At 40.4% G+C, this 27,734-nt stretch overlaps 1 protein-coding gene across 3 annotated transcripts in view; it reads right to left on the reverse strand.

Moving 5' to 3' along the window:
* Positions 1–3,774: 3,774 nt before the first annotated feature.
* Positions 3,775–27,734, reverse strand: part of SLC12A1 (solute carrier family 12 member 1) — an 89,562-nt gene continuing 65,602 nt past the window's right edge. For all 3 annotated transcript variants that reach the window (XM_084902283.1, XM_084902282.1, XM_084902281.1), the window contains 7 exons: positions 22,491–22,634; positions 19,697–19,828; positions 19,344–19,455; positions 14,028–14,114; positions 7,560–7,695; positions 6,077–6,144; positions 3,775–5,080 (listed from right to left, as the gene is read on the reverse strand). In XM_084902283.1, the coding sequence (XP_084758409.1) occupies positions 4,945–5,080; positions 6,077–6,144; positions 7,560–7,695; positions 14,028–14,114; positions 19,344–19,455; positions 19,697–19,828; positions 22,491–22,634 (815 nt within the window). In that variant the 3' untranslated portion in view covers positions 3,775–4,944. The remainder of the gene's footprint in view (positions 5,081–6,076; positions 6,145–7,559; positions 7,696–14,027; positions 14,115–19,343; positions 19,456–19,696; positions 19,829–22,490; positions 22,635–27,734) is intronic.

Genomic DNA, 27,734 nt, shown 5'->3' on the forward strand with positions numbered 1-27,734 from the left:
CTGATTCCAGGGTTTGTCACTGGAGTACCTCCCTCTCGCAATTCAGGATCCCTCAGGGAATGTTTGAGAGCCGGTTTTGGCCCAATCCCTGTAGGCCAGGATGAGGGACCCCACCTATGCACAAATTTGTGCACCGGCCCTTTAGTTGTAAACAACACTGCTATGAACATGGGAGTGCATATATTCTTTCTGATTGGTATTTCAGGATCCTTAGGATATATTCTTGGAAGTAGGACCACTGGGTCAAATGGCAGATCCATATTTAATTTTTTGAGGAAATTCCACACTTTTTCCATGATGGCTGTACCAGTCTACATTCCCACCAGTAGTGTACTAGGGTTCCCTTTTCTCCACATCCTTACCCGCATTTGTTGTTTGTTGATTTATTGATAATAGCCATTCTGCTGACTTTTCTCTTTTAGATTTTTTTCTTATTTGTATGCTCTTTATGTATTAGAATTTACACACAATTTTTAAAATTTCATGAGAAGACACATTTAAGCTATTTTTAAAAGTTAGTAATTATCCAAATTATTAATGCCAATAATCAAATAGTGCTATTGGTTTCCCCTTCTAAGATATTCTGCATCCTGCACTTCTGGTAGCAGTGAAGTTCTGTTATCTGGGGGGAAGAAGACACTCACTCTGAGTGGTCAATAGAAGAGCAAGACTCAGAAATGAAATCAAATTTATTTTTCTTTCCCTTTTTTATGTATATAGATATGGTATATGATTTAAAATTCTGTATCTACATAATCCTAAAAAGGTATATCAATACAGCAAAAATGCTAAGTGATAGAATATTTTATTCTAGTTTAAATGGCAGATATTTTTACCATTTTAGTGGGAGTTAAAATAATGGTGTGTTTAGAAAGGTGTCACAGATGAGACAAAATCTTTTAGTTTCTACTTGAAAGTACTGTTTCTGCACAAGGAAGGGAAGACTGAAATTGTTTCCAATGTCAGAATTTCTAAAAGAGGTCAGATTGACCTACAGGTCTCTGGGTCAGATGTGGGACCTGCAGCAGGGGGTTTGACCTCTTGTGTCTTCTTGCAACTAATGGGGACACCATGACCTGTCAGCAACTGGGTCATCTTAGCACCAAAGTGAGTCTCATCCAAAGAGGAAGTTCTCCTTTGCTCCCCATGTGGAATCCAGACAGAACTTTATGTCAGCATGGGCCCTACATCTCTGCCCAGGAAAACATTAGAAATATCTAGGGAAACTGGCTGTAGATGACCCATGTGGTGACATCACGAGCACGGACCATACAGGTACTAAGACTTGTGCACCTACTGACAACAAGCAGTTGTGGCTGGTCTTCTGTGATTGGCACAGAGATCTTCACCACACTACCTGGTATTAATCTTAACAAGAGGCCTGGCTAATATCAACTTGCAATGCCGGTTGGTAAGCCATCAGCCTGAGATCAGTGAGACCCAGGGACTGGATTGTCCATTCCTGCAAATGTTCTTTGTGTTAGAAGTTGTGCACTGAGGGCTGACTCTTTGGCTCAGCCTCTTAGCAGGCAGATATCTTTCTGGTGCCTTTCAATGGCTTCCATGAGAAGTCTCTCTCCAACAGCCATGTCTGCATTAAGTGCCCACCAAGCACATGGTTTGGCCTCTCCCCTTTGACCATTTCTAAATGGTCTGGGCATCCAGCAAAAGGGTTCCCACTCAGTGGTGCACTCTCCTTCCTTGAGCTCACCTCCAGCTGCCAGCTGTGGGGAAGAGTTAGTGGAATTCTCCCAGAGTCTCCTGCAATGATTTTTCCATGACATGTTGTTTTTTTCTCAGAAGCATTGGTTGCAAGCTGACCTTTAGAGCTTCCTTTGTTCTTTCCCAAGTAATCAGTTTTTTAAAATATTACCATGTGGATGGCATCCTTGTTTAGCATCCTACTGTGACATTGATTTTTTTTCCTACTTTTATGTTTCTTTGGTCATTTCATGGGGGATCAGACAGACAACTGAGAAAGAGAATTGTCTTTGTTCCAGTGGCATAGGTTGAGTTTTTAATTTAAGTTTATTTTTAACAGAAGTCTGGTCATCCTACATTTAGGGTATCTGCAGGACTTACAAAGAGAAACACGATAAAAATCAGTGATTGAGTATTTGTGCACAAGACTTAAGGCAGATCTGGGTTAGAAATAAAAATGTGGGAGATATCAGCATGTGGTGGCAGTCAAGTCCCTGGAATGGGAGAGACTGGAGCAATAGTTTCAAAATCTTGGAGAACTCAGTCCCTCTCCCAGAGATTCTAACTCACCAGGCCTATGAGGTCTCCAAAGCTTCCATGGAAAGATTCCTAGTATTGAGTATTAGGAAAAGAACTTGGAAGACAATGCTTCCAGTATGGTCCTACTAGTGTAGGAAAATTTTATGTCTCTGTGTACATGGATAGGTCGAAGGGATGGTGGAGGTTTTGAAAAGTTGGTTGTGGGGGAAGCTGATGAGAAATGTAAGCATGATGAGTGGACAGAGAAAGTTGGACATCAATGCACATCCTTGGGCAACTTTCTCCTGCTGAGAAAGATGAGTGTGGACAGACAGATGAGGGCTGGCTGGGTTAACAGAGTTGGGTGAAACAAAGGACAAGGGCAGGACCCCGAGGGCTACAAAAATATGCTGGCACCTGGCCGTAGCCCCATTCTTTCAAAAATTTGCCCCTCTAACTTATTCCCAAAACAGCTGCTCTTCATCTTAAAACCAAACCATCAGTCCCTCACTGCCACCCATCCCTTTCTCTCAGTCCATGTTTTCTCCTTTGTTAATATAGAAACCAAGGACTTTAGTCACTCTCTTTCCAGTAGCCCCCAGAAATAACTAGGTTTAAGGTAAACCACTAATAAGTGGTGAGGTCAGTCTGAAGATTTCTGTATATGTGCGTGTGTGTGTGTGCGCTTGTAGTTTAACCACTACTTTATATGCCCTTTGGTTGGCATGGTGATGTCCCACCCAGACCTTGTTTAATGAAGGACTCAGTGCCCCAGCAACTGTGAGACTTCCGCTCTCAGGCCCCCAGGGATCCTGCAGCTGCAGAGAGCTGCCTCGCCCAAGTTCACACCCTGCCTGGCAGGCCATATTCAAGGACTGAGCAGTGAGGGGGATAAAGGCCTGGCCCTCTCAGCCTGCTTGGGACTGCTTTGAAGGGATCTTCTGTCTCCAGAGCATCCGGTGGGTCAGCTGAGGCTGCCCTTGGGTCTGCATCACAGTTCACCTTTTCCTCTACCCTTCCTGCTTCCTCCCCCTTCCTTCTGGGGGTGTAGATCCCAAGGGCACTCCTTAGTAAACTTGCTCCACAGTAAACTTTCTCAGAGTCTGTTTCCCAGGGAACCCAAACTGAAACAGCCTCTCCAAGAAACAAAAGCCAGACTCTGCGGTTACAGAAGTCAACACTTCTCACCTTTCCCAGACACCCTCCCAAGTGTCTCAGAGAATGCCAGGCCCAAGAGGAAACTGGGCACACCTGCCCCTGGTCCGGATAGTCATGTGGGTTTCGGGTGCACAGGGCTCAAAAGAGAGGGTCTAATCCAGGACTGAGCCAAGTCAATGCTCCCACACTCGGAATGGGGAGAGCCTGCTGCCGAGGCTTCGCTGATTCTTGCCTCCCTGGTCATCTTTCCCGGTGGAGGCCGGAAGTCCTATCTCAAATCCCAGTTTTAGACAGCCTTCAGATGAGATTCAGGATAGACACTTTCAGGCCCACATCTGCTATACCATTGCACTGTGATCTTAGTGACTGAGAAATAAACCTTGGGCCAAAGCAAATGAATTTCAGTGCTTTTATTTCAAGTTCATTGTTTCCCTTACATTTTATCAGTTAGAATAAGAATTCAAAACATGTTAGGGAAAAAAATCAAGGCATGCATCAGAAGATAAAATTACATTGTTTTTTCAATGTGATTAAGTATTATAGGAATGGGAAAAAAAATCAGTACTTATATATTTCAAATTTTGCAAGCTTCTCCACTTCACATTTTAATTGCTCTTTTAAATCCACACAATCACTATATAAAGTAACTAAGAAAATGATTCAGGATATATTTCTTTATAATGTCTGAAAACTTGTGGTGGTTGGTTCTCAATTGCTAGACATCTATGAAGATTTCATCTGTGCTAACCACTTAATTAGAAAAATATGCAAAGTAATACTAACGTGGAAATTTGAAAATATTTAATAGGAAGAAAAGTTAAAGTTTCTATATTAAGAATGGAGTATGTTTCATTTAATTAGAATATGCGCTGCCTTCTAATCCAGCTAATATACATTTCAGTCAGCAGCAAATTGAAGCCGTATGCTATCCATGATCGCTCAGATCATTCTAAGTATATAATCTGTGTTACATTAAATAACCTTATTTAGGTAACCGCTTTAAACATTTTGTAGATGCAAGTACTTCTTAAAGTTTTCAGCTATTGATTTTCAAATCTTCTTTGTAGGTCTTAGCCTCTCAGAAGGGCAAGCATAATCACGTTTCCTGCCCGGCTGGTCTTTTCCTTTGATAACCACCCCTGTTACTCTACGGGCCTGTCAATAAGCATTTAACGAGAACCTGCTGGGGGCTGCAGCCTCTAAGGGGGCCTAGAAGCAAACAGAAGATTAGGTCTGCCTGCAGAAGCTGACAGGCTGCTGTTTTTCATGAGCATAAGCCAGCACGCATTCGCTGAATTTTCTTGTTTATCATCAGCAATGACAAAAGTTGTGTTTTTGTTTTTTTTAAAGGTGTACCTTTAGCTCTGACACTGCCCTTAAGCTGACAGGAAAAAAAAAAAATAGTTCCCATTAACTAACAAAAAAATAGTGACAACGTTTATGTAGAATCCTGTGGTATTGTCCTCAGAGGTTTGCATAACCGCAGATCAGATTTACACTCTAAAGTACTGGTCTGGTTTGTAATTATCCATGCATTAAGTAAAACTGTGTTCTAATTTTTCATGTTTAAGAGTAAAATGTCAGGACGTTTTTGTGGTTTCCTCTGACCAGTAAGACAGGAGGGAGGTTCTTCGTGAGGATTTCCAACCAAGCCATGTACAGCCAATCTGAGATAGATCCCTTTCTTGCCACCGGAAGGCTCCTGGCAGCATGGGAGAAAAGCAGAAAACAAAGGTGACAATTACTACAGACAGCAGCATCCCTAGTTGTCTGAGCTATTTAATAAGCAGTGTCCTGAAAGTTTTATACCTCTCCTCCCCAAAATGAAGTCACGGGAAATTACTTTGAATATAGATATTACACCCATGTATTTCTCAGATAATACAAATATCTATAAAGCAGAACAGTAGACTTAGGCATTGTAGAGACAAAACACAAGTATAAAATTTCACTCCTCTTTAAATATAAAATATGATCAACCAATACTTCTCCCCCCTTTTTGGCAGAAATAATTGTTCTCAGTCGTTTAAAGCTCTTATATTTGGGAGAAACCTTAGAAACCAGCTATCAAACCACTGAGTTCAGGAGACCATTTTATATCTTTAATGGATAGGCCTCCAGGCTAGATCTTGCTTGAAGATATACTATCTATCTTTGTACATACGAGCCAGTTCATGAGCTATCAATGTGAAACAGTTGGAGATCTTCATATTTAGCCATCAATCTTTAGATAAACGAATATTAATATTTTCAGCAGGTGCACCCCTAAAATTTGTGGGGTGAAGAGTCTCACCTTGGAATCTCGCTACATGGCAAGGAGGCTTGTGAACATGCAGTGGGTGCCACACCTCAGGAGCACCTACCCAGCGAAGGGGCCTGTGAGGCTTGCTGGTTGGCATGAAGCTTGTTAGCAGGGAATGCAGGGCCAGGGTCCTGAAGCAGGCCTGGTGGGGCAGCCTGGGTTCTAGGTGGGCACTGCCCTGGGCCTTGGAGCAAGTGGGGCCTTCAAAAGCCCCTGGGGCCCAGTTTTCTAGGTTTGAGGGTGGCATTTATTTGCCTGCACTGTCTAAAATCCCACATGTTCCCTTTTTTCTTTTTTTTTTTCTTGGCACCTAAATAGGCATGAGCTTTTCAATTGATTAACCCATTTACTGAAGATTTCTTTGTAATATTGTTAAATACCTGCACTATTACTTACAGGACTATGAGGTTAGCAGCTCTCGAGTGCTCCTGTAAGAGTTCATTCAGTCGAACTTGGCGGTAACTCTGTGGACAACATTCAGATTTTGGTGAGGGCTGTTTTCCCAGAATTATGAATAAGAATTTCTCTTCTTACCTCAAATTATGGACAAGTAGAAAAACCTCACTTTAAAAAATATTACATTTATTTCATTCAGGTTTGGAAACATACCGTGTTTGAAGAACTCATGAGAAACTTTGGAAATATAAAGGATAAAACCAGACTGTCCTTGTGCTATAGGGGCTTATTAAAATCTAGGGGGGAAACAAAGCACACCACATGGATAACGGTAAAAAGATAACAGTAAAATGTGAATGGCCAGTTCTGGGACTAGAAAAAAAGAAGAAAACTAACCTAATCTTGATACCAATTTGATATTTTAAGACTATAGATTAAACATTAATCTACCTTTCTTTAAGCTCTTTGGATATTTGTCAGCATTGGGAACTGGTTTCAACTAAAATACCTCCAAAAGACTAACTTGGGAAAATAATCACAATGAACTATTTTGCAGTGATAAGAGTAATAATATATATATATATATATATATATATATATATATATATATATATATATATATATATATATATATATTTTACTGGTTTCAGAAATGTGATTCCAGATATGCGATTTGCTCAATTATATGAAAAGTCCTTATTATAATTGGGCAGTTTATTACACACAAAGTTTATGATTCTTAGCTCGGTAAATATTCTCCTAAATTCGAAAGGTTTTTACTATCTCTTGCTCTGATTTGTTCCAACGTCAGCTCCTAATGTAGTTTATTTACATTTTGTAGTTTAGAGGTCCTTGTAGTCCTTTCCCTTGAATGTCTAATCCAACTCAAATGCCTATTCTTCTACTTTATTCCACGTCCCTACCCTTTTCATCTCTTCATCATGACTCCATTCATTGCAGGCCAGATGGGGGTAACTCCCATCTTGTGGGGTTTTCTACTATAGAAGAGCTCAGCATTTTACACCCATCCTGTGTGTATACCCAGCCTGATCCAACTTTCAGCTTCATTATACAAATTTCATATTTTCTCAGGTCCCTATGCTAGTTTTCATCGCTATCTTTATCAGGTTAAAACTCATAGTTATTGGTCAAACTGTGTGTCTATCTTTATCTACTTTGCACACAGATTGTCTTAAATTATGGTGGACTGATGGGTCTATCTCCTATTCTATAAAATTCAACTTGAAAGGAGATTTTAAAATATCAATAGCCTGTGTTTCTTTAAAAGGAATTGACTTTATATTAAATGAATAAAAAGTTTTCTAAATCCTCATATCTGGTAATATAATTGGAAAGCACTTGAAAAACGCAGGATCTTAAATAATGAAATCCTATAACATACATTACTTCTTGATCTTTAAATCAACCACTGTTTTCTTTTTCAGACAGAGAGCAAAGTAGAAATTAGGGAAGACAAGTCTACCTTTTCCTTGATTGCTTCCAGTTCTGTATCTGTGATTTTCCATGGAGTTTCTCTCTTTAATTTCTCAGCAGTTGTTAAATCTTTGCAGCTTTCATGGAGACGGTATGGTTCTATCAGCTCTTCAAAGACTTTCCAGCTGAAATAGGAAATATAAAGGAGGCCTCACGGTGGGAAGCTAACGCATTATTTCACAGATACTCTAAGTTTGACTGGCTCTGCTGGCTGCATATCAGAGCTTCATGTCATGCAAATCTTTTAAGAGTTATCTTTGCCAGGGACATGCTGTGAGTAAAACTGTGACTATAGTACTGCTTCCCTATCCAAGAAAAGGCCTTAACAGGTTTGAGGCCTTGTTAACCTCCTACATCTTAGGTCTGCAGTATAAGCACACAAACACATAGACAGTAACTATTCCGCAAATACATTTTCTAAGTAATATATAGCCAAAGACACAGTTGTTATGTAGACACTTTAGCCCATAAATGAGTTTCCATCAGCTTATTTTACAGACTCCATGGAAGACCTGTGTGAATTAATGTAGGAGATAAACTAGGTTCCTTGGGATTTAGGTAGGGCTGTCCTCCTCACCTTCGGTCCACATGGCAACTCCCAGGAGGCTCTGGGCAGGTGGGAGAAAGGCAAGGGCTCCCACAGGTTTAATGGCTATAGAACTATTTGAATGTTGGCTGCAGATAATGCAGCCTTTGTCTTTCTGCTGTTGTTGCCTGAGCTTTTCAAATTACTATTGTTCAGGTGCATGTCAAAAGAAAGAACAAAAATCAATAATATTTTAATGTCTAAAAACCTGAGGCCACTTTAGAGTAATTAAGAAGAAATCATCTAGTAGAAAATTAGTAGTATGTCAGCACTGTGGAATATTTAAAAAATTGCTGAAAAATCTCACTCTCATCTTTCATAACAATCTCATAAGATCTAGTTCAAAAAATGATACAGCAAGCTGAAACCAGTTTGGCTCAGTGGATAGAGCATTGGCCTGTGGACTGAAGGGTTCCAGGTTCAATTCCGGTCAAGGGCATGTACTTTGATTGTGGGCACATCCCCAGTAGGGGGTGTGCAAGAGGCAGCTGATCGATGATTCTCTCTCATTGATGTTTCTAACTCTCTACCCCTCTCTCTTCCTCTCTGTAAAAAATCAATAAAATATATTTTTTTAAAAGAAAAGAAAATAACACCATTTAAAAAAATGATACAGCAAAACAAAGTTTATTAATTTATGAGAGTAGTTGTCTTTAATATGCCATTCTAAGATGATCTCAAATGTAAATACTTTTCTTCTGTTTTATATAAAGTAGCTTACTTATAATTTAGTAACTTTGGAATGAGTAATAATTAGATTCAATGTGCTATTTGTTAGGCTAAGAAATCAAAATATGGCCGAAATTGGTTTTGCTCAGTGGATAATGTGTCTGTCTGTGGAATAAAGGGTCCCAGGTTCGATTCCAGTCAAGGGCATGTACATTCCTTGGGTCACATCCCCAGTGGGGGTTGTGCAGGAGGCAGCTGGTCGATGTTTCTCTCTCATCAGTGTTTCTAGCTCTCTGTCACTCTCCCTTCCTCGCTGTAAAAAAAAAAATCAATAAAATATATTTAAACAAACAAACAAACAATATAAAGCCATGAGTTCAATGATCTCCTCAGTTGAGGTGATTTGGGATTCTCAGATCAGATGCACAGATTACAAAGGAGTATGTATGCCTAGCAGTGTGCCTTATTTGAACATTGGAAAAATACTTAAAACAGTAGGTTTCTGAGAAGTTGGCTTATTTGGAATACAATGACAAGGAAGGAAGAAGATTGATATGCCCTGTTATTCTTTCGACCACACAATACTTCCACTTGCAGTGCATTTAAACAGTGCCAAGCTTTCAGAGATCTTTGGTGATAATCAGTGCAAAGGTGCTGGCCTAGGAGGGCAGAGCCTGGGTTCTACCTCCAGTTTTTCCACTGTCCTCCTTGACATGGGTAACCTGGCTATAAAAGGGCGTAACAATGGCTCTTCAGAGCTGGCATGAGGACCGGTATGAGGGTCAGTGTTATGATTTGGGTGCAAGTACTATGAAAAGTGTGCAGTTCCTGTAAAATCAAAGCATTCATTTACTGCACAGCTACAGGACTGAGATTAGCAACTGAGAGACTCTCTGTTTAAGCTTCCCATACACCTATTTTGATCAGGATAAGAGTTTTCTTTGCGTCTTAGCCCAGATGCAGAAAGACCAGTTCAAAACTAGTTTTCTAAGAAATAGAAGGTGAAATGAAGGTTGCTGGCTGTCTCCTCAGCATTTATACTGTGCTTTCCCATTATAGTCTGGGTGGGAATGACTCCATCCCCGGCATCAGCCAGTCAGCACAATTCTTCTATTCCTTCTACCAGAGCGGTTGGTCAGCATGGGCACATAACCCAGCCGCGCTTGATGAACAAGGACCTAGCATTCCACTTGACTGTGGCAACTGGTGCAGTGACTTAGATTGGTACAACCTAAGTGGTGCCTATGACCTGAATTCAATGACTGGAGAAGACACAACCTTTCTCACTAAAAACAAATTAGCAAAGATGTAGTCCTGGTTGCTATGGGCAGTCATCTTATTTTTATTAGCAAAATCAACTTTGACTGATGATTTCATAATGGAAGGTACAGTAGAGAGAATGGAAGAGACTTAGTCCTTAGCTGCAAAATATACCTTCCAGACCAAGATTGGCCTGAAAGCCAAAATACACTTGGATTTTTCAGTGATGTTTGACTAAACATAATTTCTATTTCTTAAGTCTCTATTCTTTTACATGCAATTGAAACATGCTAAAGGGACACAGAAGGTTATCATGGGGCTGTATTTGCCCAGTTTTCTCTGAACCCTCGCTACTCTTTGCCTGTGTTTATCTTTGATTTCTTTACCTTAAGGTTCGCCCATGAACTTGTAATTTTTTTTCTTTTTTAATCCTCACTCGAATATATGTTTTCCATTGATTTTTAGAAAGAGTGGGGGAGAGAGGAAAAGACAGAAACATTGATGTGAGAGAAACACATCAATTGGTTACATCCTGCAAGGCTGGGGAGGAGCCTACAACTGAGGTATGTGCCCCTGTCTGGAATTGAACCAGGGACCCACAAGCTGGCACTCTAGCCACTGAGCCAAACCAGCTAATAATTTTCTATCTTCTAGCGAGGTGATCCAAAGCTAGCTCAAGATTTCTATTTTGATTCTTATTACATTAATTTTCTTCTAATTTTTAATCAACTGTAGAGTAGGCCTAGCATTACATGCTATTAAAAATAAATGAGAATTAATTTAATTAAAAATTAACTTCCAGCTGCCCGGCCTTCCTCATCTTGTTCTTCATAATAACAAAGTTTAAAATTGTTTTAATTGTGTACAGTTTTGCCTTAATTCATATAAGATTTCTTCTTTCCAATTAATGTACTAGCTGTTTTTTTATGACCACTCTAGCATCTTTAAATGATCTAGTTAATGGCTTCTAGTTTCTCTTTGATTTCTAGATAAAGATTGTTGTCTTTTTGGCCTATGACTTTTAATTCAGTTTATACAATAAAAAATGAAATCCAACCACGAGAGCTTTTCCATTTTTCCTGGCTCAATTAGATTCTCATTAAATTTGCTTTTGTACTCCTTCTCACCCTTGTTCTATCATATTATAGATAATTTTTCTGTGATAAAATGTCTCCATTAAGGCTTACTGATGTTTTATGGGTAGTTGAAAGATTTACTAAACACAATTTAAGGGGATTTAACATCGTGCTTTCAACATGGAAATTGCTGACAAACTATTTTTGGTATCCTGTGACCAAAAACAAGAACAAAAAGCCAGTGATCAGGAGATAATTGTTATTGGTAGACAAGGACTGCCCAGCCAAGAAGGCCCAGATGGGAGCTGGAATTAAGTGCTCTAAGCTTTGGGCCCTGGGCCCAGGGCTGCATCAGCCCAGAGAAAGAGTTCTCTTTCTCTAATTGAACTGAGGAGTGGCCTTTTTAAATGATAAAAAAGTGCCAGATGTGCTACCAGTGGCCACATGTAAGATTTACTAAATTACCATTCTTGGTTCTAAAATTTGCATTCAAATATTGGAACAGTCATTGCCCACACCAGATATGTCACTGCTCTCTAAAGTAGTATGGCATCACTTAGAGCCCAGTCTGAAGAGAGGAGGATCACACTTCCAGCACACCTCTCTTAATATGAGGGCACATCACTGCAAAAGTTCTTTAATTCCAGTAAGAATGACCCCCTACTCCCCCATCTTCCTCAACACTTTGAAATATCAGGAAAAAAATATCCAAGATTGTGAAAATGAATTTTTTTTTCCAGAGAAAGGGAAAGAATATCTTCATTGCAGGATAAAGAGGCTATATAAGAAACACCAATGAAAATGGTGTCTAAAATAAAATTTAAATACCAGGAACAGAGCAACAATGCCTGGGTCTCTGCTTCTTACTACAGTTCATCGAGTTTAATCCCTGAAAAGTGGAAACTATGGTACAAAGTTCAGGGGTAGTAAGATGAAGAGTGGATCAATTATTCTGGGCAATCAAAGAATGAAGAGGCTTGGTTAGTGGAAGAGGTTCATCAACTTCTCAGTGACAGGACAGAAATGATGGGTATGAGAGGGTGACCATGGCAGAGACTACCTTGAAAGGAAGGGAAGGAAATAAGGACTTGGGTAGAGAAAACCATGTTAATGGGTAAAGAGGCAAAGATACAGGAATAAGTTGATCAAGAAGGACAATCATTAGCTGCTAATAATACAAACAGCAACAAGAGGAATTCAGCTATAAGTAGGTGACTAATTTGTACCCAGGGTTTTCAGAAAATCTAAAGTCAGTAGGGGACACTGTGACTACCCTTTAGACAACAGTAGATGGCCCTGTACTTGCAGAGCATTGGCAGGTTCTGGCCTATTCCAAAGTGTCACATACTAGGGACTATTGGACCTTCTGCATTTTGAAGGAGAATGCATTTATATGTTAGATCCATACATGAGCTCATTTGATCACATTACTGCAAATGCCAAGAGGCGATGACTTAGGAATTAAAATTATTCAAATGCAATGTGGAAGACTACCAGAGATTGCATGAAAACCCAGTTCATATCAAAATATTAATTCCACTTACAAAGGAAAATTATAAATGTGTTCTTAATTTTTCCTAAGTATTTATAACTATAGAAATATAGGAATGCATTAGTGGTATATATGATGTGAGGAAATATTACATAGTAATAACCTAGGTTGACCCTGTTGATTATAGCCATCATAGTTAAGGTGTTTTGTAAAGCCATCTTAAGTGACCTCATAGTTTTGGAGGAATCATGAATACCCTCAAAAAGCATGAAGTTCAAGGGGTTGTTCAGTAAATAAAAATGCATCCTAAATTTGGATGGTTTTCAGGTATTAAACTCATTTAGGATAACAATCAAAATAAGGAAAAGGATGAAGACTTGAGGAATGTGGAACGTCAACCCAACCAGAATAGGAAGAAGAAATGATGGTCAACAGAAAGGAGAAGAGGTCTAACAGACAGGTGAGGACCTGAGACATACTGAGACCTTAGTGACTCTCTCTACTCTAGTCCTTGGAGGCCTCATTCCACACCAAATCAAACACAGAAAATTACATCCAGATGCAATAATAAACATGATTTTGAACTGTATACAATCAAAAACATAATCGCTAACTTATCACTCTAAGTAGTTCACTTAACTTACAATCAGCTATAATTTACAGATAATCTTCCTGCATCTCTGGGAACTCCTGTGAAGATCTAACCTACAAATTGTTTGTAAATATCATGGACGTGACAAATTCAACAATTAAAGGGGGGTGAGATGATATGTTTTGAAGACATTTAAACAGTTATTTCTATTTTGCTACTTTACAATTTTGGAGCCAATACATTTCCTTGCCAGGATTCAGATAGTTTTAAAGAATGCCTTTGGGCCCTCAGAGGCTTGAAGTGTTGAATTCTTAGTGCCTAAAAGCTCAAATGGCCATGGAGGGCCAGTACTATCATTATGCCAAGAAGACACAAGCTGATTCCACATCTTCTCCACTGGAGCTCCCCAGCTGGATGCTTCACCAGTAACGTTAAATAATGAAACATCGCCCTGACTGCTCAGGTTAGAATTCTCTAGGCATGTACTCCCTGCTGATCTTGCCATCATAGACACCTAGAACATGAAGGGCAATTCTACAATGCCAACTAAACTGTGTTTCTACAATCCTCCCTCTCAAGCTTATCTTCACCACACAACTTTTCCTTCCATTAGAATGCACTTGATAGTGCTATCTTGTGATTATTTGAAGTCCCTTAAAAAAAAAAAAAAAAAAAAAAAAAAAAAAAAAAAAAAAAAAACTCCTACCAGGAAATCACTGCAATAAATAAAAATGAGAGAGTATCACAGATTTTAAGAATAGATCTTGTTAAATGTTTCATACCTTTCTTTGTTTGGCTTCATGTTGATGTCACCAATGATATGGATCTCTGCAAATTTTATCCTAAATTTGCTCAGAAGGGAAGCCATTCTGAAAATATAAGGAAAAAAAAAAAACACTTTGTCATGCCATATTTAGCTACTTTTCAATCAAAGAGTTTTGTGTTTAAGCAATCATGTTGTATTTCCACTTAGTTTTCAGAAAAGGCTTTGGTTAGTGTTTGATTTTCATTATCGTACTTGATGAATATAGGAAGTGTGGACCAAGCTATTTCACTGAAGGCAAAGAGAAATTCCTGTATGTGCAGTCTCTGGAAATAGCAAACCCAGTTCTGCCTTTATGTTTCAGGGAAAATAATGTAGAGCTCTCCAAGTGTCGTTATCCTTTGAAAACAGGACACGTTTTAACATTTATTGCCTTTATTTTGCTGATAATTTTCTGAGTTGACTGACAAATTGATAATTATATTGTGGACCCTAAGAAAAGAGATACCTGTCAAGAAGGGCTCCTGGTGAATAACTGGGCTCAAATTTAAAAGCAGAGCCTAGCAGCTGTTTCTAAGCAGGGCCCTCTCACACAGACTGTACTTCAGGGAAAAGCCTTCACTGAACTATCTGCTTCCTGCACGGAACTGCCTGCCTGCACTGTGTTCCTGCCATCTGAGCCAGCCTTATAAGGATATTATTGGGATTGTATTTCAACCAGTAAGACTGAAACTTTCTTTCTTTCTTTCTTTCTTTCTTTCTTTCTTTCTTTCTTTCTTTCTTTCTTTCTTTCTATCTTTATTGTTCATATTATTACAGATGTACCTCTTTTCCCCCCCATAGCCCTCCTCCACCCAGCTCCTACCCCACTCCAGGCCTCCCCTCTCCCACTGACCTCATCCATAAGTGTAAGCTCTTTGTCCAATCTCTTCCCAAATTCCTCCAAACCCCTTTCCCCTGAGAACTGTCAGTCTGCTTCCTTTCCATGCCCCTGATTCTATTACATTCACCAGTCTGTTCTGTTCATCAGGTTTTTTATTCATTTGAATTTTAGGTTCACTTGTTGATAGATAGGTATTTGTTGTCACTTTGTTGTTCATAATTTTTTAACTTTACCTTTTTATTCTTCTTCCTCTTCTTAGAGAGCACCCTGCAGCATTTCATATAATACTGGTTTGATAACGATGAACTCCTTTAGCTTTTTCTTGTCTGTAGAGTTCTTTATCTGATCTTTAATTCTAAATGATAGCTTTTCTGGGTAGAGTAAACTTGGTTGTAGGTTCTTGCTATTCATCACTTTGAATATTTCTTACCACTCCCATCTGACCTGCATAGTTTCTGTTGAGAAATCAGCTGATAGTCATATGGGTACTCCCTTATAGGTAACTAACTGTTTTTCTCTTGCTGCTTTTAATATTCTCTTTGTCTTTTGCCCTTGGCATTTTAATTATGATGTGTCTTGGTGTGGTCCTGTTTAGATTCTTCTTGTTGGGGTTTCTCTGAGCTTCTTGGACTTATAAGTCTATTTCTTTCATCAGGTAGGGGAAGTTTTCTGTCATTATTTCTTCAAATAGGTTTTCAGTATCTTACTCTCTCTCTTCTTCTGGCACCTCACACTTGAAGTTGTCCCAGAGGCTCCTTACACTGTCTTCATATTTTTGGATTCTTTTTGCTTTTCTGGTTGGGTGTTTTTTTGTTTCCTTGTATTTCAAATCTTTCACTTGATTCTTGGGATTCTCTACTCTGCTGTTGAATCTCTGTATATTATTCTTTATTTCAGTCAGTGTATGCTTAATTTCTGATTGGTCCTTTTTCATATCCTTGAGGGTCTCACTAAATTTCTCAGAGGTTTCTAGAAGATTCTTGAGTAACCTTATAACTTGGTTTTGAACTCTATATTCAGTATTTTGCTTTCCTCCATGTCTTTCATTTGTGAGTTGTTTCTTTGTCTCTGCATTTTGGTTGCTTCCCTGTGTTTGTTTCTATTTACTGGGTAGCTGCTAAGCCTCCTTGAGTTGATAGAGTGGCTTTGTGTGCTAGGTGTCCTATAAGGCCCAGTGGTTCAGCCTCCCCAGTCACCTGAGGTGGATGCTCTTGGTACACCCCTTTGTGGGCTGTTTGCACAGTCTTATTGTAGTTAACCCTTGATTGCTGTTGGTATCACTGGGAGAAATTGACCTCCATGCCAATTGGCTGTGCTGACCAGCTGTGTCCACACAGGAAGATATGTTGTGCAGGAGACACCCTTATGGGGCAGGACTTGCTTCAGTGGGGCTTTGGTGCTCACTGACTCTGCCCTTTGAGTGTGTCTTTTATGGATGTGAAGAGTTGTAGTCTGGATGTCTCACTCTGACCACTGGGTACACTGGCTCTTGGATCTCCAAGGAGGTGTAAGGTCAGCCACTGCCTGAGGCTTCCCAGCAGGAGCTACAGAGACATCTGCAAATTCCTCCTCTTTGTATGGAGTTTGGAAGTGTCCAGGCGAGGCCCAGCTGTGAAGCAAGGCTGGCTGCTGCTACCAGGCCTTGGGTCTTCTTTTGGAAGCTCTGAGGTTCTCTGAACCAGCTATAGTTTGACAGGTTTAAGGCAGAGAAAGGACAGGCTATTCATATGCAAAAGTCAATGCGCACAGCTTGGGTGGGGTTGTAAATCCGGTGGGGTGGGGTCTCTGGGAAGCACCAGGGCAGAGCAAACAGCAATGGCTTCCAGTCAGCCCTACACCAGAGAGGTCCCTGATTCTCTGCTTCCCATGCCCCTGTGTAGGAACAATGATTGCTGCGAGCACCTCTGAGAGAAAGCCACCCTTGTGTTCCTGTACCAATGCCAGACAGTCCGGTTTCTCCCCATATGTGTCTGGGTCCCCCAGAGTCTAGTCCAGAACTGGAGTTCAGAGCAAGCAGTAGCTGGTATCTCCCTCCTGATTTAAAGAGCAGCACATCCAGGTGTCAGCACTTTCCGTGCCTCTGCACCTCTTACCAATCTCACTACGCTTTCTTCACCTCTCTAGTTGTGGAACTTCCACTCAGCCAGATTTCCTGCAGTTCTGGGTGGTAGTTGTTCTGCATTTTAGTTGTAATTTTGATGTGGTTGTGAGAGGCAGCAAGTTTAGGTGTTTACCTATGCTGCCATCTTGGTTCTCTAGGACTGAAGCTTTCTCAGTTCAATCAGAGCTACATAGCTACAGCATCTTCACTAACGTATTAGAGCAGCTCCATTCCTACCAATCAAGGCTGTGCTTTTTGGACCAATCAAACTACGAGGATTTGGAGTACTCATTTGCATGAGGACAGACCAATCAGGGACCAGGGGAGGGAACTTCTCTCTAGTAGTATAAAAGTCCTCCCCTCTTTGGCTTGGAGAGTGCACTGTCCCTATCACCAAAGACAGAGAATTCCTTTTCCCAGCTAGAGCTGAAACACTGAAGTCCCCCTGAAGCAGGCAAAGCACAGTAGGAAGAGCAGACTGGCATAGAACAAGTCAGCACAGGTACAGGTGGAGCAGAGTGGAGCAGAGCAGAGCCTCCTCGCCCCAGGGCCACCTTACCCCACGACCATCTCACAATCATGCTGTTCCACAGCTGTGCTGCTTCAGAGTTGAGCTGTAACACTATTGACCTATTCCACAGCCGTGCTGTTCCTGGCAGTTGTGCTGTATCACCAATGAGCAGTTTGCATTGAATCAAGTTTCCTTCTTCTCCACACCCCAAACTTGGGATTCCTTTTGGCATTGAATTGAAGCTGACAACCATCAGTTGAAAATATATTTTTATATATTAGAGGTTTTACCCCCTGGCAAGTGAACATTTTTATATAGTTTTGAAGTTACAGAAAAATTGCAGGGATACTGTAAAGAAATCCCAGAGTCATCAATTGTTTATGATCTGCCCCATTTGATTTATTATTTTCCTTTTCTCTCTTTATTTGTGCCTATATCTACACCTTTCTCTCTTTCTTTCTCTTTTTATTCCTCTCTTTTTCTTTCTCTTTCTCTCTTTCTTTCTTTCTTTCTTCCTTTCTTTTTCTTTCTTTTCCTTGCTTTTTTGCTTTCTATCTTCCTCCCCACATATCTACCAAAGACATTCTCTTATAGATAGTACAATTTTTAAAATCAGGAAATTTAACATTGATACCATACTATCATGTAACTCACTAACCAGTTTCAACTTTTATCAGTTGTCCCAATAAGACACTTGGAGGCTTTAAGAAAACATAATTGTTATAGAAATCATATTCATTTCCAGTTTACTATGGTCCTCTTTAAGAGAAATTAAATACACAAATCTCCTAAGAAGGGGAAGAAAATATAAAAACATCACTGAGTAAGAGCCCATCATGATTTTTTGATTTCTAGGAGTAGGTTCCAGGGAGGTCTCGGGATTTGGACATGCCCCAAGGGACTGAAGGCTGCCGAAGGTCCTACCTCAGGTTTCCTCCAGAGACCTTCGGTCACACCACATTCTCTGCACTCTTGCTATCCTCACAACTACCCATCAGCACTTCATGAGTAAATGAATAAAGATACAGACTAATACTAACTCTTCCAAACTACAAATGAGATCCAGATATGAATATAGTGACTGTGGCCAAGTGCTGCAGCTTAGAGGTTGCGGGGCTGGGAGGAGGACCAGGTTATCTTTGAAGTGAGCTGTGCTAGAGCGACTGCTGGGAATGGACAAGTTCAAGTCTCTCAGGAGAAGCTATTGGACACAAATTCCTCCAGGTGCTTCCTTTCTGGGGTACACTTACTAGTCAAAACACAGTAACATTATACAAGACTGGAGGCCCAATGCATGAAAATTCACGCAACCAGAGGGGGTCCCTCAGCCCAGCCTGCCCCCTCTCACAGTCTGGGAGTCCTTCAGGGGATGTCCTACTGACGGCTTAGGCCCACCTCTGTGGGAGGCGACCAGACTGATCAGGGGAAGATGCCACCCCCATCACCCCACTGTTGCTGCCACTGCCAGCTGCCATGGCTGCCTTGCCCTGGGGCCCCCCGCAGCTGCTGCGGTGCTTTTGTCAGGAAGAACATCCGGAAGATGTCCAGTCTATTCGGTCTAATTAGCATATTATCCTTTTGTTAGTATAGATAATGGCACTGTCATTCAAGACCTGAGATGAGGCTCCTTTTTGAAGACACTTGTGGCAGGGGGTAAATGGACTGGAAGACAGTGATTAGAAAACTTGCACAGATAACTTACTGACCAGAAAACCAAGTTACCATGAGCTTTGTCTTTATATTGGCTGCCCTTCAAAAGACATGTACACTTCTTATAAATCCAAGTATTCGAACAACAACCATCCAAAACGTTCTAACACACAAGTGATAAGTTACTTACGCAATTTTTTCTTCTTCAATGCGGTTAACCTTCCCTCCGACATAGATTCTTAATTTACAGTCTTTCCATTTTTTTCTGAGAGTCAAGATATAGGGGATAAGGAGTGTTAGCCCTGAAAAAAAAAAAAAGGTAAATTATGACAAAAAAGATGAGTATATCCAGCTGAAAGAAAATTATGGCTTTCCCTCTTTTTTCATTCCCACACCAACAGCTCTTAAATCATTTAAGGTCTTAGGAGAACACAGAAATGTTATTCTTTAACTGGCATCGTTTTCAGAAACCTCCCCATGCTGTTTGTTAAATTTATCAACACAGGAATTCTGTTCCCTAGTGTACATTCCAGAACATTTTACCTCCATCATCAAACAGCCACCAAACATCAATCGTGCCCTTTCCTTGCTTCTTCTTAAATTGGGTGCTGGCTTCCACCAGCTTCTGGTTGAACTCCCCCACGTGCATGGACTGGATGGTGTTAATGCCGCTGTCTGTGATGAAAGAGAAAGTAGTATGTCCATTAGTCTTTTGAGGAAAGAAACAAAATAACGTTCCAATAAATCTGTTCAGGAAAATAGAGAAAGGGTCATACATTCCTAACTATTTTTTATGCTTACAGGTAAATAGTGAGCTCTTTTCTCTGAAAAGGGGGGATAAAGGTCAAATCCCAGAGTAATATTTGTCATCTTTAGTAGTTCAACATGTTTGATATCGGTTTTATGATTATAATTTTCATTGTGGATTATTTTCAAGTCCTTAGTAATTGGTCTCAGAGTGGAATTATTACTTAGACATATAAGAACGCTAAATTATCTGTAAAGAAAAACCTTGATTCCCCCCCCCCCCCAAATATAACTCAATTTAATCATACTTTCAGATTTACTTGAAAGAAAAACATGTGGTGATCAAGTTTTCCAGAAATAAACCAGTGAATTGGAAGTATTCCTTTATGAGGCTATGCATTCACTTGAGTGCAGTTTTGATGTACATTCCCTGAGTGCCCGGGTTGTAAAGGCAACCAGGGATACTGTGCACCTTGACCTTGTATGACCCTTCGGTCCTAATGCCAGCCTGCTTTGCTCCTCTGCTTTCTTTTCAAGGAGTCTGTGAAGCTAAGGTGAAGCCATTTGAGCTATTTGAATTTCTGTGAATGAGATGAAAAAGCCAGAAATATGGAAAGAGAAAATTTCTTTACTTGAGCTATACTTAATGGTGCATATAAAATACTTAAAAAAAAATTTAATGCAATTTACAATCTAATATGGACACAATGAAAGTGTTCTAGGGAACTAGGTCAGTGGTTGAATCGGACCTTTGTTTCTTTGTACCAGCAGGGGTTTCTTTGCTACACTGTATATATTATTTCTTATTTCCATGTCTTTCATAGTTGTGACTTTATTGCTTATTTCAAAGAGACGGTGTCACTGTGGTGCTTAGAGAAGAGCCGACAGCCGCCCAGAGCTTCCTCTCTGATCTAAGAGGTTCTAAAGATCCTTTGTTCTGTCTTTTGCTGTTTTCATGTTTTGGGCCTCTCCATTCTGAAGCAATTATCTTATATTGTTTTTTATCTCCCTGGGACTGCTGAGGGAGAAAGTAAATGCATTTATGGAATGGACCAAATTCTGCCCCCACTTACATGCATATCAAAGCATCCAGAGACTCAAGTATGAGCACCTGGAGGCAGAGATGGTCTTGATCTAGAACTCAAAGAGTTGTTAACCAACATAAGCCCGGAGCAGTAAAGGGGCCTACATTAGAGCAGTGTCTGAATTTTAGGTGTTGAATATAAAACATAATATTATTTTGCTTTTCCAAACAATGAGATATGTTGACTTTCAGAGGAGCACATTTTTGCCTAAAGTATTGTGGTGCAGAAACAGGTTGCAGAATAATAACAAGTCTCCCTCCCTTTTATTAATAAGTACATTAATGCTTTCCTGCTCCCTCTCGGCTCCTGAATAGTATTGGGCTATGACTTTGAATTTTCCATTGCTTTGCAAGACTCTGTGATTGAATGAGCAGATTCAGTGGGTAGATAACTCTTCTCATGAATAAACCAAATATTTGGAAAGGAAAAGAAGATAGTAGTTAGCATCCAGATGGTCTTATTCTAATAGTTACACCCTTAAAGTCCCGATATACCACTCACTTAATATTTAAACACATCATTTCCTAAAAATGGGTATATATAAGGGTGACAATACATATTTGGCTCTCTTAATACCCCATTCAATGGTTCAGGTACCCAAGGGTGACTCTAGTATTTGAAGGCATATACCGGTATAAAATTTTATCCTTGGGATAAAGTAGGAAAACAAGGAAACAAAACAAAACCTTTCCCAGGGTAGGAGATAGCCTCTTCAGAGGCTGGATTCTGTCAACCTAATCCAGAAGCCTACTAAATCTCAGTTAAAACACCAGTGAATGACTTCAGTAACTATGGAATTTTTTGTGCATGACAGAAATAAATGTTAACATTCCAATTTTCTACCAGCAGAGGTCGCTGTGGACCTCATTAACTTCAAACTGCCGTGTTATGGAAAGAGCAATTTTCAAAAATCAAAAATCAAAAATCAGATGTTTAATTCACCTGTTTATGAAATTTATAGCAAGATTTCTCATTTTCTGGTCCTCTGTTCCTGGGATGTATACCTGATATTCAGATATAAGTGCGTTACTCTGCCAAAATCTATAGGTAATTAGTATCAGTAAAGTCCAGAAATCTGGTCTGTGACAAAGATGCTTTTTTTGAAATTGGAATTCTAGCTGGATCTCTCATTCAAACACCTAAAATGTCTGCAAGGTATGTGTGTGTATGTGTGTGTGGTGAGGTTGGGTGCTGGTTTGTAAATTTTAACCATTTTTCATCTTAACTAAGAAATTTTTGTCTCATGGCACTCAATCTGCTCCCTCACCAAATATTATTTTGAAAGAAAGTTTTTACAGTAAGATTGCACAAAGGGCTTGGCATTATTGATAAGTGACAACAGCTTCTACTTTTCATCCATACAACCTTCTTGAAAAAAAAAAAATGTCTTCAGTTCTTAGTCAAGGCCTCCAATGTCTTAGACGGTGACTTCTCACCCCTGCAGATACTGAAGTCTGCAGGAGGGGTCACCTTGTAATATTTCTTATAAATGTAACTGTACTTACCTTTCTTAGAGGTTGGCTTTGTGATGTTCAACTTGCCAGCTTTTTTAAACAAGCCTCGGATGCCTCCAGCTCCTTCTTCACTTTCATTGTCTTTGATGGTGGCTTCCAAAGCCAGCCTCTCCTGTTCTAATTTCTCCAGCTCATCTGGTGAGAGAAGACACGATCACTTACTAAACTCAGAGAGAGAAAGCTTGTAGGAACACTCTTCTATACTACTTTTATATTAAACGTGGAATATATGCAATAACGTGATTATTATATGATTTTTTTCTGAATGATTATTAAAAAGAAATGCATGTCAGTAAATTATATTCAGAAAATAATAACTACCGAGAAACTAGCTCTGTGTTAATTATAATATGAGAAGTCACTAGGGTTTTTTTTGTAAGGGCTATTTAATGCCATCTTTACTCACTTCTGGCAAAAACCAAAAAGCCAGACCCACTGAACAGAAAGATCTTACACACTGAAAGCCACTTATTTCTTGACTGAGTTACTGCGTCAGATATTTTACAGTGGAAGTGCCAAATTGCAGAAGCATATTGGCTATATATCAGGCACACAATAATGCCTCCTGAACTGAAACATAAAGCTAGAGAGCAAGAATTAAGAAAGAGAACCAAATCTTACAATAAACTTTATGGGCTTTGGATACAAATGACAGGGAACAATATCCACCAACAGTTCTTCCCGGCGAGCAAAATACTTTCTGGAGTGACCAAAGCGAAAGAAGTAAAAGCTGAGATGTCTTGTGCCTCTCTGATCTCAAATTACTAAAGAGGGTTTCAGGACACTCGAGCCTGGAATAAGAGTCGGGCTGTGCAGGATTTCCTGCCCACGGTTTAGGTCCACTATCCAAAGTTGGATGTTGTGACTGGCTGCCTTTTATCTTTTTTGGATTCTGATGGTGACGAAACATTCCTAGCTGCTATGTAATGCATTGCATCACTCTCTGACCTCAGCCTGCGCTGGATCAGTTAAGTAAAGACTTCAAAAGCAGTGAGATGGCAGCGCTAAGGAGTGATGGGCTTTTCGCTCACAGCGAGCAAGGTGGCCCTCTTGTCAGATCCCTCATCTTCTTGTCTGCCTAGAACACAGCCGTAGAAAATGAGCAATGTTCCGAGACAGAGAGCAGAAAACCGAGATTCAGTGATAGGCGATACTGGTAAGGGCTTCTGTAAATGTCAGCCCTCGGAGCCTGTTGCCTTATCTATCTGGGAAGCAGAGCTATACAAACTCTGGATTTATCAATTATGCACTAACTAAATCTGTCAGGACAGGCACATCCCTAGACGGTGCTGTTATTCAGCTGCGCGGAATTGCCTGGCCCCTTTCCAGGTCTTAGCAATTAATCTTTTGCCAGTGGCATGAGATTTAAGGTCAAATCACCCATGTGATTTCCCCAAAGCTTCAAAGGTTCTCAAGACCAGCAGCTATAGAAAATCTGAGAAATTAGACCGATGGTATTAAAGCTCAGACAGGAGTTGCTTACCCCTGACTTTTGAAAGGTGAACACAGGCTGCATTGCACGGGGAGGTCATGACCGATTATGGCTCTGCTGCTGGCTTTATGTGACATGAAGCAAGTCATTGATTTTCTCTATGCCTCTGATTCTCTGTCTGTGAAATGGAAAATTGTAACCTTCCCCTTTCCCTGGCACCGCAAAAAGAATAAACAACAGTTCTGACATGGGGCTTCGGAGCTCCTTACAGAACAAAGCAACCAGTACATTCTCTAGGCCGAGGATTTATGCAACTCCTGGAAATGGGCTTAGTCATGCACAGTAAAGTGAGTATTTTGGAAAGCCCGGGATTTATCCTAGCAGTCACTGTTTATCTCACACTCTCTAGGTGCTGGAGGCTGTGCTGCATGTTATTCCCCAGCAACAACTCTGAGATAGTTACTGTGATTATTCTCATTCTGTGGACGAAGACAGTGAGGTTCAGAAAGGTTGCGTAACTTGTATGATGTCACCCATAAGCAAGTAACAGGGTTCAACCACAAAGAGGTCTGCTTGATTCCAAATCCTGCATGCTTCCATCGGTGAAGACCTTGTGCTTTTGGCTCATTACTATTATTTCAGAATTGTTTTGTGAACACCTAACCCTTCATACTCAGGGAAGCTGGAACACTCAGGCACATGGTATAATGCAAGTTAATTCTCTAAATTATAGCCCCTCAGTTGTAAAGAGAAGACCCTAACGATACAGGTACATATGGCAGGCTGCCCAGAGTAGCAACATCGGCAGCATCCTGGCCTGGGTGACAGCCCCCCACCCCAGCTGTCATGTACATTCTTGGGGTGCTGCAGGGGCAGCTGTAGAGTAACTGCTCTCTGCAGTCAGCTGGAAGGTGCACATTTGTGAGTTTCTTTGGGAGCAGTGGGGAGGGGTTCCTCTGCTCTCCTTTTTTGGCTGGCTCCAGCACACCCCGTGATTAGCTACTAGTTGCCATGTTCTTTGTCCTCTAGTTTGGACAAAGGAGAAGAGAAGATAAATCCTCCTCTGTAACAGAGTCAGCTGGCTGAGTGCACCGGGAGCTGCTCCAACTATTTGCTTGAAGGTATGTACACAGCCCATCCTGGACAGAGCACGCGGCTAGCTCCTAGCCTGAGAGACAAAACCAGACGTGGTTTGAATGAGGCAGATTCAGCAGTTCTCTCAAAGATGATGGAGACAAAGTCTATTCTAAAGGCTGCAATCTGCTTGCGTGGCCATCTGGAATAGGCACTGAGATTTTGCGAGTTCTTATTAGAATTAATTCTAAATTATTCACTTTGTAGGTAATCTGAGGCCCCCTTCTGTGCCCTCCCTCCCTTTCTCATTTCAGTACTAAGGAGCAGTGATGTTTGTGCTCTGTGCTGCTGGCCTCTGTTTGCATAAGAAATCAAGAGCAGACTTGTCAACACATTTCTTTCAACGGGAGTGCTGGCTAGCTGACCATTAGTCATAAGGTGGGTGAGCCAAGGTAGAGTGAACGGATAGCTATAAACTAATGTCCACAAGGCTAACAATGAAAATGATTCATTTCATCACTGCGACCATCACGACTCCCTTTGTGACTTCAGGATTCACAAAGCCCTTTCCACACAGCATCTGATTTGATCCCAATACCAGTACTGGGATGCAGGCAGAGCTGGTAGTAGTCTCCCCACTTTAATGTAAAGGAAACCTGGGTTCAGACAGTTCGAGTGATTTGTCCAAAGTTGCACAGCTGGTGAACCAAGCTTTCAGCTTCCAATTCTTTACCAACCTTCTTCTGATGTGCTCTGACTGCCTGTTGAAGGAATACCCAATCTGCAGTTTTTTAAAGATACCATATACAAATTTCCAAATCAGAGAAATTTACATAATGCTCTACATTTCTATAATACTCTTGCTTTAACCTTTTTTTTTTTAAATTATTATTCCAGTAACTATCATTATGGGGCACCAAATATAGTTTTAAGATACATGTTTATTTTACCCCCACTAAACTGCAAACTCCTGGAGAGTGGCTTAGGTTATATTTTATTACCGCCACTTATTCAGAATTTATTTTGTGCCAGGTACAATGCCAAACACTTAGAAGCCATCATATATTTTAATGCAAAATAATAAATCTGTAAGGTAGGTACTTTAATTATTCCAATTTGAAAATGTGAAGTGAAACACAGATGATGAATAATTTGACAAAGGCCACACAGCCAAAAAGGGTCAAGCTGGGATTTGAACCCAGGTCTGTCAGATTTCAGACCCTCTGTTTCTTCTTCACATACTTCCTCTCTCTCATTCTTAGTTGAGCCCAACCTTTCTGCTAGTGACTACCAAGTACCCAAGAATAGTTTGCTGAGAAATAAAAGAATAGGTCAGTGCTGTTAATATAGTTCAACACATTTGAAAGTATTTTCTCTATAAAGGGAGAAAAATGAGTGGATAGTTGGCCAGAATGGGGGCATATAATGTGTGTGTAAAGGATAGGTATAAAAAACAGTGTTTGAAAGAAGTGAAATGAATGCTGTATACAAAGATATGGAAACAGGTGCTGATGGAATATGACAGAAGGTAGGACAGGTGAATTATGTGGGAACTTTAATTTTTCATGTTAGATAATTCCATACTCCATCATCTTGGAGAGCAACAATGAGAGAGAGAGAGAGAGAGAGAGAGAGAGAGAGAGAGAGAGAGAGAGAGAGATCTTGCCCTACTCTCATTCCAAGACGAAGAGAATCCCTGAGGTTGGATGAAAAAGCTTAAGCTTTAGGGTCTCTCAGTTGAATGGGTTTCTAACCAATTGTTCAAACATAGCCCCAAATATTTCTCATAGTAAAAACAGAGTGAATACTGAGCTGTATCTTCATGCACATGCCAACTCACTTGAATAGTAGTTACTCTATTTGCAAGTGCTTTACAAATTGACTAGAGGACTGGTGCACAGATTCATGCACTGGTGGGGTCCCTCAGCCTGGCCTGCAGGGATTGGGCTGAAACTACCTGATGCATGGATTCATGTAGGGCGTGTCTGGCCCATCTAGCCCAGTCCCATTCGGCCAGACCCCAGCAGTAAGCTAACCTACCAGTCAGAGCATCTGCCACCTGGTGGTCAGTGTGCGTCATAGCAACTGGTTGAAAGGTGAAAGGAACTGTTGGATACTTAGCATATTAGACTTTTATCATATAGGATTGTGTGGTAACCAACTAGAGTAACCATATTTTGAAATTCAATTTAGTTGCCAAGATTGCTTCCACTGTTTCATCTTCAGTCTTTTCTTTTTTAAGATGTCTTTTAGAAACAGTCAAGAGTTTACTCTTTATAATTCCCTTTCAGTTTTTAGGAGGGAGAATAGTCAGTTATCTCACAACAGAAGGGAGAACAGGGAAACCTCCTGAGGAATGACATCCCTCCCACTTCACAGCATCCTTTTTCTTAATTAATTATTCAATTATGCTTCTTTCCTTGGTCAGTCAACTCAAAGCTGTAAATGCTCACATGAATCAATGAGCCATAGCCTGGTGAAGTCTAGTTGAACTGAAGGCAGGAAGCAATCCTGCAGTGGTCACCTTCCAATCAAGCAATTATTTACTACACTGCCATCTGTCTTTATTTTGCTAAGCCACTTCCTCAGACACAGCAGAATCCCCGCGCTCTGAGATGGTCATAAATCCTGCAGCTCTTACATGGAACACTTGACCGCAATATATTGCAAATCACATGTCATCACTTTAGTTCCTACCAGAATAATATGGACTTTTTATTGAAGTTGGC

Source organism: Pipistrellus hanaki (assembly GCF_964339955.1).
Source record: "Pipistrellus hanaki genome assembly, chromosome: 1".
In the NCBI taxonomy this organism is placed as follows: domain Eukaryota; kingdom Metazoa; phylum Chordata; class Mammalia; order Chiroptera; family Vespertilionidae; genus Pipistrellus; species Pipistrellus hanaki.